This window comes from Platichthys flesus, chromosome 20, assembly GCF_949316205.1.
Source record: "Platichthys flesus chromosome 20, fPlaFle2.1, whole genome shotgun sequence".
Taxonomy (NCBI): domain Eukaryota; kingdom Metazoa; phylum Chordata; class Actinopteri; order Pleuronectiformes; family Pleuronectidae; genus Platichthys; species Platichthys flesus.
The window spans coordinates 15,862,189-15,881,903 of NC_084964.1; the positions used below are offsets into that span (position 1 = coordinate 15,862,189).

The 19,715-nt window shown below is 43.1% G+C and overlaps 2 protein-coding genes across 2 annotated transcripts; one reads left to right on the forward strand and one right to left on the reverse strand.

Moving 5' to 3' along the window:
* The first annotated feature begins 5,217 nt into the window (after nt 1-5,217).
* On the forward strand, nt 5,218-14,979 carry cep55l (centrosomal protein 55 like). The gene is made up of 13 exons (XM_062413659.1): nt 5,218-5,294; nt 5,770-5,819; nt 6,485-6,709; nt 6,849-6,956; nt 8,127-8,282; nt 10,697-10,750; nt 11,180-11,318; nt 11,506-11,633; nt 11,843-12,036; nt 12,257-12,380; nt 12,587-12,658; nt 12,804-12,929; nt 13,029-14,979. The coding sequence occupies exons 3-13, from the start codon at nt 6,524-6,526 to the stop codon at nt 13,230-13,232; spliced, it is 1,491 nt and encodes a 496-aa protein (XP_062269643.1). The 5' UTR covers nt 5,218-5,294; nt 5,770-5,819; nt 6,485-6,523; the 3' UTR covers nt 13,233-14,979.
* A 1,333-nt stretch (nt 14,980-16,312) lies between these two features.
* On the reverse strand, nt 16,313-18,508 carry rbp4 (retinol binding protein 4, plasma). The gene is made up of 6 exons (XM_062414343.1): nt 18,371-18,508; nt 18,125-18,227; nt 17,885-18,021; nt 17,687-17,793; nt 17,074-17,286; nt 16,313-16,855 (listed from the first exon to the last, which is right to left on the reverse strand). The coding sequence occupies exons 2-6, from the start codon at nt 18,224-18,226 to the stop codon at nt 16,818-16,820; spliced, it is 597 nt and encodes a 198-aa protein (XP_062270327.1). The 5' UTR covers nt 18,227; nt 18,371-18,508; the 3' UTR covers nt 16,313-16,817.
* Between the last annotated feature and the right edge of the window lie 1,207 nt (nt 18,509-19,715).

Below are 19,715 nucleotides of genomic sequence, written 5' to 3' on the forward strand. Positions count from 1 at the left end.
CGTTTTGTATTCATGATGAGCTGATGCTCCACTTCAAAGTGTTTCTAAACATTTGAAGATTTTTATGAAATTAAATATTGATGGAATATTAATCTCACTTTGTTTTATGCCAAGTTGCCCCAATGGATATTGTAGCTCTGCTGCAGGTTTTTGCACAAATGCTGATCACAGTGAAAAATACATTTCGCACATAATTCTATTTTTTAACTAATTGATTTATATATCCGAGTTTAAAGGACACATATGATACTTTTTCAGTTTATCCTTCCGGGAGTTTGTTATATAGGTTACTTTTTCTGAATGCAACTGTTCTGCAAAGTTTAAAAGTCCAAACTGCGAGTCAGAGAAGATCCTCCACTCCAGAGAAACACCATGTCCAGCCAATACGTCAAAATGCTTTTCAGACAGAGGCTGAAGAGAGGAGCTGCAGCAATGGACAGTTTGTGGACAGAGATGTGTTTTCTGAACATTAGATTAAGTGAACCTTTTCAAGTTATAACCCAAATCAAAATTATAAACCTGAATACGAGCAGAGGGTGTCTCCTTTGAGTTCTTAGACTGAAAAATGTAGTTTTTAATCTTAATCCTTTCCAGGTTCACGGGGCATCAACCTACATCAGGCAGCCGACATTGAGCACAGAGTGTCTAGACGGATGCGCACATGAACAATTCATCATTTCAAACCCGCCTGACCTCCACGTGTTCTAAGAGGAGGTACAAACTAGTGCAAGAACACAGGAGAACATGGAGTTTCCGTGCCGTTCACCTGCCGTAGCTCAGTTTCATTAAACTTTCATTTGAGCCGGTCTAATCAAGGTGATTTGGCTCATACATCACAGCACTCTGCAGGGTATGAGATCCTTTGCACTGAAAGATTGTTAGCCTCAGTGGTGCAGCGCTGGTGCACGGCGTGACGCAGGTGGGAGCCTCTCACAGGTCAGCGACCCAGTTCCAGACGACAGGAGCCGGGCCCGGTCGGTGATGCGGGGCAGCAAGAGGTCTGCTGCAAAGTGGTCGACTTTCTGCTCTGAGGACATGGCTCACCAGGAGACTGATCCATGACGGAATCAAACTCCTCCCAGGGGGGGGGTGGGGGGGTAAGAAGCTCGGGGGCCAGGCCGAGGGAGACAACTGCTACTTCTGCAATTTATTCTTTTTACAGATATCGTAGATAGTTCATATTTCTTGTCACACTGTTGTCTCCTGACAGTCGTTAATTAGCCGGCCGGACAAAACCAAGCTCTGTTTACCATAATAAATAATTAGCTAGCGAAGTGTTACAGCTGCAATTATAGAGAATACTGACAGACTCGCCTCCAATACAAATCTAATCTATCTAATTTATTAGAGCTACTCAGTATCAGCCAGCTTATTGTATTTCAATAAATACAGTTTATACTCCGTGGCCTGTGTTAGTTTTTCATTTAACAAGTCATCTTTAAATGTATAACAAACACGCATTTATCCCTCGTTCATTTCAAATGTCTTTTGAAAAAAGGACTGTGTGTAAAACAAGTCGCCAGGGATAGAATTCTAAATATTCTATCCCTGATGGTCTCAAGTGAACGATTGAGACCATCTTTCACTTTTCATGTGAAGTGCAGATCTGGTTACTTTGTATATTGCAGTACACACTGTTCTGAATCGTAAACCACTTATTACACCGAGGCCACAAACCAGAACGCTTCATTGACTGCAGTGGGTTTGCACCTGAGGCCCATCCAACACAGTCCGGCTCTCAGCCTGTCTCACACACTGAAAATAATTTGTTCCTGTGTTGAACACTTTGAGGGAAGGTCAGAAGAGCTTGAAAACAAGTGGCCAACAAGGGGCTGGTACCAGGGATCCACTGTGCCGGTAACAAAGCCTCCGAGAGGCTTCGAGAATATCTATTGCAGCCGGCGACTAAGTCTAATAAAAATCATTCATGTGCATTTATTTTGCAGTTGTCACTTTTGTCAGGTCAAATCAGATTCACAGGGCTGAAGCACCGGTGTTTTTTTGGCCCCTGATGGAAGCCAGGTTGTACGCTTTGCATACAGACAAAACCTCACAGGGCTTTGGAGATTTATCAGAGGATTCATTTCGTGGGGATATTTGCTGCATAGAGGAATTGAAAAACTACACTCAGGACTGGCATTTGGTTGGAAATGCATCACCTCTGGCACTTGTGGAATTATTTATATGGTTGAATGCCCCTGTGGCTGTATGTAGCGTGTGTTTGTGTGTGTTTGTTTGTGTGTGCGCAGGCAAAAACAAGGCCACAAGCATCTTCAGCAGTAGTGTACGTGCAACTAAAGCAACTGAACTTGCTTGTGAGTCTTAAAATCGTCTCATGTCTCATCCAAGAGGCTTCCTCGCCTCTGTCTAGTGGAAGGTTTCAGGTATTTAAACTCCGGTTTAAATACCTCAGGTCGTTGGGGTCACCTGAGTGGAGCTGTGGATCCCTGTTGATACCTGTTATTCCATTTTCAGACACGAACAACAGAAAATGTCCACAATATTAGGTCCATGTGAATTACAAAGATGGAGATGGTCTGATTCGAGAACACTCAGGCGACGGGTGGAGCCTGGATGGAGCAGCAGGATATATACACTATTAGCGGCTGCCACTTGGTGCCATAGACCACCTCATAATGCTGCAAATTGCAAAAAAAAGACAACTGAAATGTTTCCTGGGGACTCATAAGAGTGATGAACATGGTTGTAGTTCAGTGCTTTGTGTAGTTCCATCACCACTGATGAGTAGCAGACTTCAAGGATTGAACTACAGACACTTTTTTGGTCCCCTGGAAACATTTCTGGTGTCGTTTTCGCTATTTGCAGTGCGTGTCTGTATTTGCATGTGTTGTGACTTTTTGCAGCGCATGTGTCGTCCAATTGATGAGGATGTTATTGGGTTTTTTTGTTATTAGATTAGATTAGATTCGATTCAACTTCATTGTCATTGCACAGCACAAGTGCTTATAGAACAAAATGCAGTTTAGCATCTAACCAGAAGTGCAAGAAAAGAAGTAAAAGTGCAGAGCATGTGCATATTTAAAGTGGAATATGTAAATAAATAAGATATGTACAGTATGGAATATGAACATTATTAGGAGGTATGGTAGGATATAAGTATGATGAATACACTATGAGCAAGATAAATATATGAATATCTATAAATATGTATACACTGTAGGTGGGATAATCTTTATATTTATTTCTAGTGCGTTGATCTCTCTCCGCCAATGCACTTTTCACTCTTTCTTTCCAACTCTTTTCTTTGGCCGAGACATTTGCTTTACACTCGTACACCTCCTGAAGATGTCACCACCTGGATCTTCACAGAAAAGGCCAGGAGGCAATAATCCAGGTCTCAGAATTATAAAGCGTGCAATTTTTCCCCCAGACAAAAAGTAGATTACCCAAAGTGAGGTGGCAACACAGGCTCACGGCTTTTCGGAAAAAGAAAGTGTCTTTTGAATACATGAATAATTTTCCATTATAAACCGGCTTTTGATTGTGATTAATGTGTGTGTGTCAGGTCGATGCAGGAGGTGTAAAGGACGGAGACAGGGAAGAGATATACTATTGATTAATTAGACGTGTTTTTGTGGCTTCTTCATGAAAGACTCAATTAGGATGTGTATGAAACAGACTCTAAGAAAACATGTGAAGAAACAGTGACTGGATGACACATATTAGTGGCAAGGCTGATTATTCAGTGTTGTAATTACTGTATACCGACTCCGACTCATTACCCCATTTGCCCTAATTAAGCCATACACTGAAACTGGAGCTTGAATCAAGGTCTCTGCTGTTGTGTTATCACGTCTTAGGGAAATTAAAAACAAACAAAAAACACAATGGGACATGCTATTATCATGCACAAGTCACAATTAGCAAGTAAAACAATGAAAATACTATTTTGAAGGTCAGCCCGGCGGTTTATTTACTATTTACTAGTCCATGTCCGTGCAGCATCTCTCACACGAAGATTCATCAGGGAGGCAATGGTTCGCACACACCAGGAAGAGATAATGAATTCCCCCAAGCCAGAAGTCTGTTTTCAGCATTATTCAAATATAGGCTCAATGTGGGTCATAAAATACGTTTAAACTTTAAGATTCAGCTCAATCGTCCATATTTATCTTCCCATTCACCTCTGCCTTTACAGACCCTGCACACCTGCATGGAAGAAAAGTTCTATAGAGGCAAATAGAGATGACAGCTTCCCCAAAGTGAAGCCAAATCGTCGGGATCGCTCCCTGGTGGTGGACTGCAGTATAGGTCCTATGGGCATAAGTGAGATGGATCAAATACAGAACACATTAAGTACACACCCAGATTGAGTAAAACAAATAGATGTAAACCTAAAGTGGCCCATGTGGTGAAATGGTAAATATGGCCCAACTAGCAAAGAAAATTAAAATGGAGGTACCTTTGGTTAACATGCAGTATATTGCTGTGGCTTACTTGTGGCCCAGATCTGGCAAACAGGAGCTCCACGCCATATGTGGGCCAGACGACGGAGTGACAGTTTGGGCCAAAAAAATTGTGCTATGTGGGGATTTCAGTTTAAGTACTTTTCATCACAAGTTTTTTTCTAATTGTGATGACTTTATTTTTATTTAGATACTTGATGCCTTAAAAATGAGCTTCGACCTCATGATTATCAGCTGCGACAACCAGTAAAAAAAATAAGGATTTACTATCAGTCAAATCATCAAAACTTTTAATTCATATTCATACAAATTTCAAACTGGTCCAATAAACCACATTTACAAATCAAAAATCAAATGCCACACAGGAAATACACCTTTTTTAAAAAAAACTGACAGAGAACTTGACAGGAAGAACAGGTTTTAGGTTTGAGTCTCTGTTTGAGTGGATGGTTCAGCCCTCCTCTTCCTGTTCGCTTCATTCACTACAGCGGGAAGCCCAATGGAGGAAATCAATGAGTCGCTGAAAAAAGGTAAAAACCGCAGAAAAGAGCATCTTTCTTACTCGTAGGTAATAACAGCGGTAATATATGAATGTAAATAACATTGAGACTTAATGTTCTTAAATGGTTTCCACTGAAAAACCTTTTAATAATCGCTGTGTGTCCCGCACCGCCCCGCCCGACACTTTTTCGGGACGCCCCGCGCTACCTAAACAGGCGCACCCCAGCACCATACGTCAGGACGTGACGTCAACGCGCCGTAATTCAAATTTCAGGAAGCGCAGAGCGACCGGACACTGAACGACCGAGTCGAGACAAACAGGTCGTTTCGTTTCGTTTCTTCTTCTTCGTCACCTCGTTTCCTCACGTAAGTCACCAACATGTCTCTTCTTCTTCTTCTTCTTCTTCTTCTTCTTCTTCTTCTTCTTCTTCACCGTCACTGTGTGTGGTTTTAAAAGTAGTTATTTTTGAGGATGTGACGTGGGGTTTATGTTTGACAACAACTGAAGGGTGTGGGGGGGGGGCAAATGTGTTTATATTTCATTTAGGATATGTAAACATATGTATAAATAGCCTTCTTTTGGTTATTTATGTTGTATTTATTACTACATATATTCTTTGTACATGATGTGCAATATAGGGCCAAGGTAAATAACATATTTAAAGGAAGCTGATTAAGTATGAGACGATTATTCATCACAAAGGGTGATATTAAATAAGTTCTCTTCGCTCCTTTTTATAATAAGTCGATTAAATGTTTGATAATTTTTTTCTTCATCCCTGTTTGCAAAATAATTTTTTTTCTCCCTCTTGTTTGTGTAATTTCTCTTCATGCTCAACAGGACAGGAAGTGGAAACTTTGAGACCGCAGCTGTCAGCGAGAGGAGGAGAGGTATGAATGCATGACTCATGGTTGCAGACATATGCATTTGAAGATTTAAGATAGTTCTGTATTTACATATATCCACATGGACACATACATAAACGTACTGGACACCCAGGGGCTGCACATTTTAACTGATTTGCATTTTTACAATGGACGATATATGGACGAAAATGACCAATATTCATATCAGTCTGTCAAAAACAAATGTTTCCCTGGTTGTGCTTTGAAACTCTTCTTTATGAGCAGACATTGATGAAAAGCATCAAACATGCACAGATATCAGAAAGCCAGATGCTAGATAACAACATCCATAAAATAGATCCGTAAAGAAAAATCCAAAACCAAAATCCAAAATGGCCATAGATGGATTGATAAATTTCCCAACACATAAGCTTCAGTGCCATTTGAATAAATGTTCATAATTTAACTTTAAACTAAATATCCTTTGACCACTTTTCTTCAAATCTGGAAATGTACCTTCTTTTGATTGAAGTCATACTGCAAGGCAAGTTATTGAAATGCATTTCAATTAAACTAGATAGATTGTTTGTTATATTGCTAGTGATGAAAATAGTATTGTGATAGTGTTTTATAGCCCAGCCCTGATTTAGAACTGTATGAATAAAAGACAATCCCTCGAGATTTCACTGTCAAATGTCACGTCTGCTCAGAGTCTTCAAGGTCGAAGCCCCTGAACCACCACAGCAGCCATGACGTCCAAAGCGAAAGAAACAATCGTCAGCAAGCTGGGTTTCAAATCCAGCAGCTCCTCGTCCAAGGCTGAGGCCGAGCTGGAGAAAGTCCGGAAGGAGAACGCTCACCTGAGGAGGAAGATCGATGAAGTGGCCAAACGACACGTCCGCCCCCCCAACTCAGACAACAGCAAGCTGCTGGAGGTAAAGCACACGTTTGTTTTGTCTGTTTGCAGCGAGGGATTTCAGGAGTACAGCTGCAGAATCCCTGCATGTCTCCATGTCTGTCTCCTTTTTGTCTGTGTTCTGATGTTTATTCGGTTTCCCGTGTTGTTCATTTCAGAGGATTCTTAACCTTGAGACGCTGCGGGAGAGGAACAACCAGCAATTGCTGGTAAAAGAACAGGATCTGGAAACTCTGAGACAGCAGCTGTCAGCTAGAGGAGGAGAGGTATGTATACATGAGGCAGAATTAGGGTTGTGAACATTTAAGATAGTTCTGTATTTACATATATCCATTTACAAAAAGTCCTCTGTACACATGGACACGTAGATAAACCCACTGGACACCCAGGGGCTGCACTTCTCTACCCAGGGGGAGGAGATCCACCTACAGCTCTGCAGAGTAATCTCTTTGTTGCACTCTTGGCATTGTGTTGGTGGCATATGTATTGCCAGCAGCACACAACTGTCAGCAGGGAATATCAGCCTCAAAATTCCTCTGAGCTGCCACAAAAAACAGTTGGGGGGGGGGGGGGGGGGGGGGTGGCTTCCTTCTGTGTTGTTTTTGACAGCAGCTCAGCTAAGTGAAGTTTAGACAGCCGGCAAAAAAGTGCATGCCAACACATGGTGAGTGTGCTGTTCACTTGATATTTATAAACTGAGCATTTTCCTCTGCAGTCGGTCTCTGTTTGTATTTGTATTTTTTTTTTTTTTTTTACTTGAGGTTGCTGTCCACCCTATTTTATATTGAGCCACACATTATTTTCTGATTGCGGCTGCTCAGAGTGTCATCATCAAATCAGCTAATTGTGTTGCTTGACGTTGTGAGAGTGTGAGTTGATTTAATCACACTTGCGTCTTCCTCTTTAAATCGACAACATGCGACTTAAGCCTTAAGGGCCCTCTCAATCAAAACGATAACAAAAGACCTCGTTTGATGATGTCATCATGCAGCGTGGAATCATGGGAGTTTTGTCTTCACCACCATTGATGTTAATCTAGTTGTCGTGACTCGGGCACAAAGCATGTTCACAGATGAGGTCACGTATAAAAGTGTTTACGTGGAAAATTAATAATGATGATCCATTATGAGTGATTACATCGTTTTCAAACCCACTGGTGAAGTATAAAACATCCTGTTTATGGACAATATAAGAACATGAATCAACAAAACCTATAAAATATGTAGTAGTTTTTAGCTATGAAGAACTGTTGCATATTTTATCTTTAGCTGACATCAACCATGCTGCTAAAACAAAAAGCTGCTCCGCTTGAAAAGAGCAAACGCCCTCAGCAAACTGCCTCTGCTTAAACACAGCCACGTGGGCATGGCTGTAGCGCGGGAGGTTGGTGAAGTTGTCATTTGTTTCATACTGCTTTATTTTGTGTGTGTTTTCAGGTGGTGGCGTCACTGCAGGCCCAGCTGGAGCAGCGCAGGAAGGAGGCAGAGCGGCGAGACACGCTGTTCCAGAGCATGTCACAGGAGACGGAGAACCTGAAAAACCAGCTGACGACTGTGACTGCTGGCTGCCAGTCCCTGGAAACACAGGTGACGGTGGGTTGACCAATTGAGAGACACTATGCCTGTCTGGATGTCTTCGTTAGGGGCAGGGGGGGGGGGGTGGGGAGAGGTCTTCTTCTCCGCCAAACAGCCAATTACCTTACTGGGAATCTGCACTTCTGTGACTTATCTTTTGGTTATTAAAGACTGGCCCCGGAGAAAAGTTTCTCTCTTTTTTTTGACAGAAATCTCTGATGAACAGAGTTGGTTGAGTGAGTATATCCCTCTCTGTGACCCCCTCCCTCGGCCTGGGATTAAATCCTGCCTCCCCATTCTAATATCCTCCATCCCTGATTTGTTTTTTCTTATTCATACTGCAACATTTTGTTTTTGACAACTTCTATTTCGGTGATGAATGGACTTAAGCTCGAGCGTCACAAGCGTCTGAGTAACAGAAATGTGCTTTAAAGGAACAAGTAACTTCGCCAGAATTGGTTCCCTGTTTTTCCTGTGGCCGGGTTTTTGAAAAGTTGTAGCACCTGTTCAGGTCAGTAGCCAGTGCACCTATAGGATGGATGCCTGTGCACTTGTTCCTTCAGCCATTAGGTGGCACTGTGGGACCTTTGATTGTTTCCCTCAGCTGCAGGTGCCTCCCTCCCTCTGGAGCAGCTTCAGTAATTTGTTATTGTGAAAAAAGTAATTTCATAGCTCAGAATAAAACATTGCGAATGTAAGAAACACATTATTTCAGTACCAGTATAATAACACATCGCTCACAGGGGTTCTTGTGACTGATGAGACAATAACTTTGACACTTTTGTTTATAGCGTTGTACAATTATCATCATCAAAAATCGTCTCTGTGGTGAATTTGAAGTGGCCGCTCGGTTCCCTCTGAGCGCTCGTCCTCGCCTCCTTATCGAAAGGCAGCGCTGACTCTTTGAAGCTCAGAGCCCAGCAGGCCCCGGCCGCACACTTAAAGAGCGCTCATTATGTCCCTTTGACTCGTTGAGAGGCTTAGCTGGCTGCAACACCACCATGAGGACCTGAGGAATTGGATTGCTGGAGACATCACACACCTCCCCTTCATGGATAGAAAGGAGTTTTTTTTTTTTTTAAAGCTCAGTTCAACAGAAATACAAACATTCAGGTTCTAATCCCTTTCCTGGTCTTTTATAAAAAAAATAGTTGCTCCACCTGTTTCCCCATTTTACATTGTCATTCAGTTGAGGCAAAGGCCAAGTGAGGAGGAAAGTTTGAAGAAGGAAAGAGGAGATTTAAAAAAAAAACAAAGCAAAAACACTGTTTTTTAAAGATTCCTTGTTTTGTTCTTTCCCCTCAAAGGTCAACTAGAATCTCTGGAAACGCTTCCCATGAATCTAAATGTTCAGATTATTTTTCATAAAAACTGCCTCTCGGAGTCGAGGTTGGACAGTAATAAAAAGCAGAGTATCTACTGAACGGTGTAGGAATACTTTGTACTTGTGTTCCTTTTGATGTATGCGTCTTTCAGAGTACTTTTCCTCCTCTTTGGGAGTAATATTCCAGGAATGCTCTCCACTCTACCAACCCCTCAGCTTCCGTTTGTGTCACTGTAAATATTCCCTGACCGCCCGACCCCGGCTCCATCCATCCCTCTAGTTCTTCCTGGAGTCACAAAAGCTACTTGCAGGCTTAGCTTATGGGAGGCGTATTGAAATCCATCTGGAAAAAGTTGACGAGCTCATGATGCTTGTCTGGCAGTGGAGGAGCTCACGCAGCATTAGTGTGGAGATGATCGTGTAGATGCCTGCTGTTGTGACAGTTCTGAGTTTGCTCGAGCTTAGGCGTTGGGGAGGGGATCAGACGTGTCGACCTCCGGGTCAGGGGGACAGAATTATGAGATGAACGACTTTTGAGGAATCCTCCCTGAGCCCATCGCCCGGTCTGTGAAATAATAGAAGCTGAGAGATTGATCACGCGCAGCAGTGTTTTTCTCACGTCATGAAAAATTAAGGAGATTAATAATTTAACGCAGCAAACCTACAAGGTTTTTTTAAGCCTGTGGCAGACCTACTATTTTTTAGTGTCTGAGATGTTTCACAGAAAAACGGGATGGTAAACAACAGACACAAACAACAACATGAACACAAAGCACTTCAAAGGGAGAGCGTCCATCATTTTCCTTTAGAACGACTTCACTTGTTCTTTGATTTTATGTCAAAACAAGTCCCAGCTTTATGTTGTGGAATATCACAGACTCCAAGCCTCCAGTTCTGTCTGTAATTACTGTCTGTAAATTCCCTTAACCGGGATTAATTTAGAAGCCACAATGTGTAGAATAACAACGCTTGCTTAGCGGATTTGTGTATTTGTTTTTGGTGGTTGTGTTGGTGTTTTTCCACTCAAAATAATTCATGACGGGGGAGAAATGAAGTTCTGTGTATAAACCGATCTTTATCTGAAAAGTTTGTTTTCTCCTCTCAGCAGAATGGACAAGTTCCTCCTGCCGACTTGGCTCTGGTACAAGATCAACTGAGAGATGTGAGTTCAGTTAATGATTTACTCTTTCTGTGTGTTTCTGTGGGTCTACGCGCCGACTTCCTCCTGGCAAAGGTTTGGTTCTAATACCTTGTGCAGCTGAAATACATCATCACCCATCGAATGTATATTTTAAAGCGTTTCATTCTCTTACTCGGAGCCGTCGGGAATTGATTCATCCATATTTCCAACATATCCAGGACTCATTTTTTGTCAGTATCAACAAAGCACACACTGCTTTTTTTTTTTGTTTTATGTTGAATAGAAACAAAAACAAGTGAATGAAGTGTTTCTCATTGCAGCCATGATAGAAAAACCCCTTGTCCCTGACGTCTACAATAACAAAAAACCTCCTTCAGTGTCCTTGAATTGAACAGCAGCAGATATCAAGTGCAGTTTCTCACTTTGAGGGGTTTTGCATCTCACCACCAGGCTCTGGAGAAGAACCAGCAGTGGCTGATGTACGACCAGCAGAGAGAGGCCTACGTCCAGTCGCTCCTGACCCGCACGCAGGACCTGGAGCAGCAGCTCGCTCAGGCAAAGCAAACCAAGCAGGAGGCCGGTTCAGACGGTGAAAAACCTCTAACATCCTCAAACTATGATTGTTGCTCAAAACACGACAACCTGACAAAAACAGATATCAGCTGATATTGCATTATTGCCTGTTGTTGGTTTTCGGGTGTGATACAGTGTTTGAAAAAGGAAATTGAGGGGGATTCTGCGGTGTGATTTAAATGCATATATACTTTTTATTACAGCTTCTACAAACCTAGCAGAGAAGGATGCTCAGCTGAAGAGCCAATATGAGCAGTTGCAGAAAGACCTGAAGAGCCAAAGAGATCAGGTCACCAGAGGCCAGCAGGAGCTCAATCTGCAGAGAGAACAGGTAAATGAAGGATTTCACCTGATGACCCTCTCTCTTCTTCATTTTGTGACTTCCAGCTCAAATATATTGCTAAATCTGCATGCGACTGAACCAACCCCATTAAATATCGCCTTTGATGCAGACATCTTTTATAATTGATCTGTGGAAGAAATGAGCGGACAGGAAGGGAATGAAGCTCTGAAAAAGTGAGTCTGCTTTTTGCTCCACAGACGCTGAAGGCTCAGACCGAGCTGCAGTCGCAGAAGGAGCAGGTGACCCGGCTCCGGGACGAGATGCTGGTGCTGCAGAGGAGGCACGAGGACAAGAGCAGCCAGCTGTCGTCCTTCCTGGGGAAGTACGATGACAAGAGCAAAGAGCTGGACGAGGTCAAGATGCAGCTGCAGGCAGAGCGACACAGCAACAGGTAGGCAGAGTCAGATCTGGGGGGGGGGGGCTTCGGATCAATTAGCTCAAAGACTTCAAATTCTCATTTAATCCGAAACTCAATAAACAGTGGAATATTGAACCTACCTTGAATTTATCGCCAGGCGAAATGTTTAAATGCTGAATAACCCACTTATACCTTATGTAAGTAATAAAACATAATTCCATATACATCTATTTGGCGCAATCTTGGTATGCAGACACGCAGTGAGCGAGGAGAGAAAGGTGTCGTCTGAGCGGACAGACCGGATGAGAGAGGAACTGGAGAGTGTGGACGACCGACTGGAGGAGGAGAGGAAGAGATCTGCTGAACTTCTACTGCAGGTAACGCTCCCACTGACTGGTGTGTTACCAGTGAGTCCCACTTCTAGTGCTTTTTTAGTTCTTTTAATTTATGTGTTACTCACTGAAAAGCAGGAATATCTCAGTAGATGTCTGTTTATATTTGAATAGAATCTCATACCATGTTTATTTTAATGGAAATAATTAAAAAATGACATTGTATTGAACTGGGTATTTGGCTTTTTCAGGTAAATATGCTACAGAAGTCTCTTCTGAGCCAAAATGAGGAGCAGAGAAGAATCACAGCACTGGAGCAACAGGTAACTCCTCCCACGCGTCCATTTGTTAATAAGTGAACCACGTTTTCAGTCTTCATTCCCAGTTAGGATCCAAGGGTCCATCATATCTGTGGTTCTTGGCTCTCTCTCTTCTCCTCATATTTATTTCCGCCCCTCCTCCTCTAAGATCCAATTCTCGGCCAAGGACTTCGAGGATGAGAAGATAGATCGTCAGAACATGCAGCACCAGTTGCAGAAAGTGCTGAAGGAGCTCCGCAAGGCTCGTGATCAGATTGCCAAACTGGAGTCTGCTGTAAGTGTCACTGGAAATCGCCACCGCACGTTCAATCTCGATTCTTAAATTCAGTCTATTTTGTCAGTTTGACCTGACACGTCACGTTTTCTGTTTCAGAAACAGCCCAATAGCCGTTTCTCCGAGCCCAGCTCCTACAACAGGTTTGAGTTTGAGCGTCTGACCATCGATGACCACACGTCTCCATCCAAAGTCTCCAACCTCCTGGACGAGAGTTTCTTGGAGTGTCCCAAGTGTCAGGCCTCGTATCCCACCAGCCGCCACAGGGAGCTCCTCACACACATGGACTTCTGCCTCGCCTAAACTCACACAGAATCCACATCAGTGGCTTCCAGTCATGCAACATTCATGATCCATACATGTTTTAATACTCCAGATATCTACAGAAACTTCAAATATAAAAAGGGAAAACTTCTACCTAACTGGGTCATAGAGGCACGCTGCCAGTAGCTGTTTCCAATCATGGACATTTAAGTTCTCATATATAAAAAGCCTCCTGATTTGTTGAGGAGAATATCCATATTTTAGTGCGGGTCTGAGAGCAGCTAGTGGGTAACATCATCTTTTTTTTAATGGATCACAAACCTGAGGGGTCAGGAACCACTGTACCAGATCAGGAGATCAGTTCTAGACCTTTCAGGAGAATCGATTCTATTGAATATGCTCCAATGTGAAAACCAAAACTTTTTCAACGGTGAGTGAAAGGTATTTTTAAATTCTCATAGAAAGCTCCTGACATGGCCGCCATCCGATTATTATGCTTGTTCAAAGATGATAGGTTGGATAAGATAAATCAAGAATTATTATTATTATAATCATTTGCATAGGGATTTATTTAAGACCCCAACACCTGTAATTACACCCAGAGTGAATAGTTATTTTTTGCCGTCATCATGTCGTCAGGCCAAAGACTGATTGGATCATCGCCCGTCGTTTTCCTTCCACATGTTTACTCTTATTTTTATTTTTCACTTTTGTTTTTCTGTGAAGCTCTTATTGAATTACGTGTTTTTGATTTTTTTTTTTCAGTGCGTGTGTTTGATCAAATTATTTATTCTCGGGTTCTTTTGATAAGTGAGTCTTTTACACATGAAAGCTTTTATTCGCCTGCAGTTCATTGAAGCAATGATAATTATGTATTTCTATAAAATGTTCTGCAGTGACGGTGGATTTTTGATGTTGTAGAGTAGTTTACACACCTGCCTCGTGTTGCATTGACAAACCAGCTGAAAACACACTGTCCACTCCAAGTTACACGGATCACCGCCGTCTGTGTAACATTTATTATTGATGGTGGACCGGTGTGAAGACAGAGAAATTACCCATAAGCAGCGGCGGCCATTTGACAAACTTGACAGTAATGAGCTGAAGGACAAAATAACAGGGAATGTTTTTCAATGCTCCAGTCGCAGTCAATCATAACGGTGGCTCAAACTATCCATCAGGTTTTTGTGTTGCCTAGTGTTGCCTCTGATATCTCTGGTGTTGTGTAGCAGTGTTTCTCCGCCTGGCGTCCGCTGGGACACTCTCTACCGGGATCCCTCTCTCACCTCAACCAACGGGTTTGAATGACTTAAAACAAACCTGCATCTGGGAGCTTGATCCGTCCCCTGCTGCCGGGGCTGTGTGCTCCTCCCGGTGTCAGTGGAGCCCGCTGCCGTCTTCACCCTGACTTTTCAAGGCTACGGCCCTGTAAGGCTGGAATGAGATTGCAGGAGTTAATTCCTTGTACTAATCTATTTAAGGCTGAGGATTAGTGAAGGTCCTCCTGGTCGGGGGAAAGGGGTTAAGGTGCCTTTATTCCTGCTGCCTGGGCAATGTGACCAGATAGACTTAGGACAGATAGACACTGCTATTTTTTTTTGTTTGGTGTTTTATGTGTGTTGTGTTATCTTGAAAAACAGTGTGATCCAATAATCGCATTGTTCCTGACCCACTTGTTTTTGCTGGGTATTTTTTGTCATCACGTTTTATTGTAATCATGCGCTCCAAAGTTGTTTAATGATGCACTGTAATGTACAGAAACGTGCAATAAAGCTGTAGGTCTCCATATCTCTCTCTGTCACATCAGGTGCATTTCAAAGCTAGTGGAGTTTTGCTGAAATAGAAAGTTGACTGAAGTAGAAATTAAATTCAAATACCGATTTAGTTTTTTTTATTCCACAGTGGAAAAGTGATAGAGTGAGTGAGAGAGTTTTGTTTTCTCTCTCTCTCTCTCTCTCTCTATTCCCTTTACCATCTAGTTGATATCTAACATTCCGATGTTTTAATCTAGAATTCATTTTAGTTTATCCACAAAGTAAACGAGAGAAAACATTTAGTCAATCTCCAGAACCTCTTGGTGCCCATTAGATTCTCTGATACTAAACCATCAGCTGTGAAAATAATGAGCTCGTTCATTATGAGCTCTGTGAGGCTGGGCTCAAATAGATAAACCCACACATTTCTCCTCAGCAGCTCCAGAGTTGACTACATGCTCATTTTCTATTTGCAGTCTCTGGGCAGAAACATTAACACACTGCTGCAGCAACTAGAATAAATTGTGACAACACCACTAAAACAACAAAAACAGGAATTCACAACATTGGAGTCAACAGTCTGGGTTCATAAGTGATGGGAACTCGTTTTAATCCTGATTTCATCTTGAATTTAAAACTCTTATCACGCTTGGAGCTGAGGTCCTGTTTGTGACTGGTCTGTCAAATTCTGTTGATCCTCTGTTGGTCCTGGATCTCCTCCCATTGACTGATCACAGTGATAAAGTACCACTGGGGCTGATGGGAACATTCTTAGTCTTACTGGACTCTTCTTTACCACAGTTGATGTATATTAATCCATCAATGATATTCAAACCAACATTTAGTATTTCATTTTATTCATACTACACTTGAATGTGGGACAGGGAAAGGACAAGGGTTTCAATCCCGGTTCCAAGTGTTACGTTTCCATGTTGGCCTGTGTCTGCTTGGGTCTCTCTCACTCTCTCTCTCTCTCTCTCTCTCTCTGAAAAACACATTCATTCCTGAATCTAGTGATTTATCCCTCTGTACCTTGATTTATTTATGTTCCCAGTTCACTTCAGAGAGATACCATCAGCTTGAGTCCAGCGTGTGTGTGTCCTCCTTCCCTCTTGATCCGATCTTGCCTGATGCTCAATCACACGAAAGCTAAAACCTTGATTCACACTCTTGTTTCTGTCCATTAGTTTCTTTGCACAACTATTAAAGTAAAAAAATAAAAAAAAAACTTAAAAGAGAATCCTACATTGACTTGAATGTTGATGTATTTTGACTGAGTCCAAAGGCAACATCATGAATTATGTATTTGCAATCCAGGAAGACGGATAAATATTTCAAGGCAATCAAAAGAGTGAATGAGCCAAACACGATATGAATGTTTTATTTCTAAAACTGGATCAAGACACACACACAACACAACACATAGATTGGAGACACAACCAAACTGCTACACTTATAGAACACAAGCATTTAGGATTATTAACAACCTTTGTGCTTCAGGATCATTCAGTGTTTTTAGTAAACATAGTTTTGTCACTTGCAGTAAAACAAGTTCCACTGGTTTCCATTACGATGGTGGTCTCACACTACACCGAAGTCGCTATATAAAACAAACACAAAAAACAACATGTGAAGAATGTCGAGGATCGGACTAAGATGTTAAACTGAACGCTTTGTTCGCTTTAAATATTCATGTACAGCTTCTAATTTGTCTTTTTTTAAAGCTCGTTGCTGGAGAAGAGAGGGATTCTTCCTCCAGGAGAGAAGAGAAACTCTGGTGGGAGTGAGTCAGTGACCAGCAGGGGGGGGGGGGGGGCACACGGTACCAGAGGCGGCTGCTTCACGCACAGGGGGGGGGGGGGGGGGGGGGTCACTGCCTGTAGAAGTTCTCGCTGTTGTCGCAATAACCTGCGGGGGGGATGGGGGGAGAGAGAGAGAGAGGAAAAGATGTTTGACTTTGCTTCGGTTGATATTTCTGAGTAATCTCATCAGTCGATGAAGTTGGAACTGAAATCACGAGGATTTGCTCTTTGTTCCATCAATGATTCACCTGGTGGTTTTCTTTGAATTGACTCACAAAAAGGCACAAATCAATTAATCATTACACAAAGTTGGAGGCCACTCACCGGTGTGGGAGACGCGTCTGTATTTGCCCAGAAGGCAGATGTCGTTCTTCTTGGCGATGACGACCTGCTGGTCCTGTGGCCTCAGGCCCTCGGGGTGACGGGAGAACACGAAGGAGTAGCTGTCGTGGCACGTGCCGTCGGGGGCCACCTCTCTGCACGAGTAGTGGATGGCGTAGTTCTCGTAGTCGGTGTCGATCACCCAGTGTTCATCGTCTAAGAGGCGGGATGACATCAAAACGCAATTCATCAAACTCAGGTTGCTTAAAACTAATATTGTAAGATCCTCAAGTAAAACAGACGATAAATATGATGGTTAAAATTACACTGAATAAAGAGAATTCACTTCGGGACACAGAAGTTCGGGTCAGAGCTGGGATCTGTGAGATTTCATACCAGGTCTTCAATTTGGGAATCAAGTTAGAATCAACAGATTTATTCCTATGGTTCAGAGTCCCAGTTAATCAAATGTCAGGGCGGATGATTAGATTAAACTCAAAGATCAACAAATCCCCTGTGATCCCCCCCCCCCCCCATCCCCCCTCACTGCCAAAGACAAACGGTTATGCTAATTTCCACCATTGCTCCCATTCGTGTTGAATGCCTCACGACTTACTTCCACTCTGAAGGGCGGCCGCGATTCCCCAGTACCTCATCCTGAACTTGGCCGGGTCGGGGGTGTCCTCGAAGGTGGCGAACATCTGGGCGCACACTTCCCAATGGCTGGAGGTCAAAGGGCAAAGAAGGACATTGTTTAAATAAAAGTTTGGAGACAAAATGTTGTGGAATCTTCACAAGGAAGAACACAACTCACCCGAAGATGATGACCCTGCCCAGAGCGGTGGCCGTCATCTTGCTGTCGGGTGTGATGGTGAAATTAGCCACGATGTTGTCGAGCAGGAACAAACCGTCCGGGTCCTTCTTCCCCACGGCGTACCACGACCCGGCATACTGTGAGACAGACCAGAGATCAGTTTATCTGAAAAAGCAGGGGGACAACCTCCGAGCCGCTGTCGCGTTACGTGAGATCCCCGACTTTGTCCGTCCCGCTCACCTTGGTCCTGTCGAAGTTCTGCATGACCTGGACGTTGGACACCTGGCAGTCGTCTGCCCAGGACACAGCCAGGAGGCTGAGGGCCACGGCGTACAGCAGCATTCTACCTCAGAGGAAGGAAACACAACCAGGGGGAACAAGACAGTTTCAGAAAAGGACGCACACAATTACCAGCCACTTCATTTCCCTTCAAGTCCTTAAATAAAAAAGTAAAAAACAAAGTAGAAGTCTGCGCTCCATGCATACCTGGTTAATGAGAAGAGTAGCAAACAGCTCACGGAGCTCCTCTGCTCCTCTGTGTGGGTTTTATACTGTGGACGTGTGTTGCATAAGGACCAGAACCTCCCCTGCTCCCCCCACAGCGAGCCCGCCTTCCATTGGACAAACATTTGCATAACTGCTGGTCCCAGTCCTATTGATCTGTGTGCTGGCTGCTGACTACCCGTCCACACGGGACACAGGGTCTCTGGGTCTTGTGAAAGCAAACCACTGACCAAGCCAAGAGCCCCCCCCCGGCAATATGCTGTACAATACACGTGCACATAAAAACACACTTATACAGTAAATGTCTACTCTGTGAAAACATGGTACTGATTGATATCCATCGTCATTTGAGCTGATTGATTCACGTGATGAATCTGTGTGAGATGTTTTTGTGTGCATGGACTGAACCCTCCTTTATGGGGGGTGGAAAAGTTGACTGCATGCATCTTTCAGCCTTTTCTCCATTTTCTAGTTAAGGCATTGTTAGAGGAGGTGTGTGTGTGTTTCTGTGTGTGTGTGTGTTTGTGTGTTTGTGTGTGTGTGTGTGTTTCCCATCAGCATCCCTCTCCCTGTGTCAGCTGATGACTTGATTGTCCACTCAAGGGGAAACCGTTAAAACCTCCAGCACTGTATTGGTAAAGATGGACTTTCAACAGAATCTAATCAGTGTCGAACAGAGAGAGAGAGAGAGAGATGATCACTAATCAAAGATCCTCATGTGTTTGTTGGCGTCTGCCCTGTCACATGTTTGTGTCGGATCACTCACGTTTGCTTCCTTTGTATCGTTAATCTGGGATTAATCAACTCAAGTCAAATATGTTCTAGCATCTTCTCTCTAAGTGTTGCTGTAATTAAAGAAAAAGTAAATCAAGGATCTATCTAAACGGCTTCTGTTTTAAAGTAAAGTCGAGACTTTGACGCATTCATTCATGACCGACTTGCCGCTGTTGTTTTGCACTGAGGTCATGGAGCCGGTCCTTTGACGGCCTGTTTAAATAGAAGAGCTCAGCTCGGCCAAACATCTGCAGTTGCATAACCACCGGCCTCAGCCGCTGGAAAACACGGCAATCACTCAGAAGAAGAAGCGGCTGGAATTTGGCCAGAAGCAGTGAGAATAATTCATAATCGTCAAGACCGGCCAAGACACAACATAAGGTGTGTGTGTGTGTGTGTGTGTGTGTGTGTGTGTGTGTGTGTGTGTGTGTATGTGTGTGTGTGTTTTGGCAATGTCACTGTAACGTCATGCTTAAAGCAGGCGGCCATTTCTTTGTTCGTTTTGATGGGAGTTGATAGTTGAGTAACTTTCAAACCCAAATGATCTCTTATA

Coding starts and splice junctions, on each gene's coding strand:
- cep55l (XM_062413659.1), top strand. CDS start 6,524: ATGACGTCCAAAGCGAAAGAAACAATCGTCAGCAAGCTGGGTTTCAAA. Junction 10,751..11,179: donor TACAAGATCAACTGAGAGAT/GTGAGTTCAGTT, acceptor TCTCACCACCAG/GCTCTGGAGAAGAACCAGCA. Junction 11,319..11,505: donor GCAGGAGGCCGGTTCAGACG/GTGAAAAACCTC, acceptor TTTTTATTACAG/CTTCTACAAACCTAGCAGAG.
- rbp4 (XM_062414343.1), bottom strand. CDS start 18,226: ATGCTGCTGTACGCCGTGGCCCTCAGCCTCCTGGCTGTGTCCTGGGCA. Junction 17,794..17,884: donor GGCAGGGTCATCATCTTCGG/GTGAGTTGTGTT, acceptor TTTGACCTCCAG/CCATTGGGAAGTGTGCGCCC. Junction 17,287..17,686: donor GGCCGCCCTTCAGAGTGGAA/GTAAGTCGTGAG, acceptor CCCGCCTCTTAG/ACGATGAACACTGGGTGATC.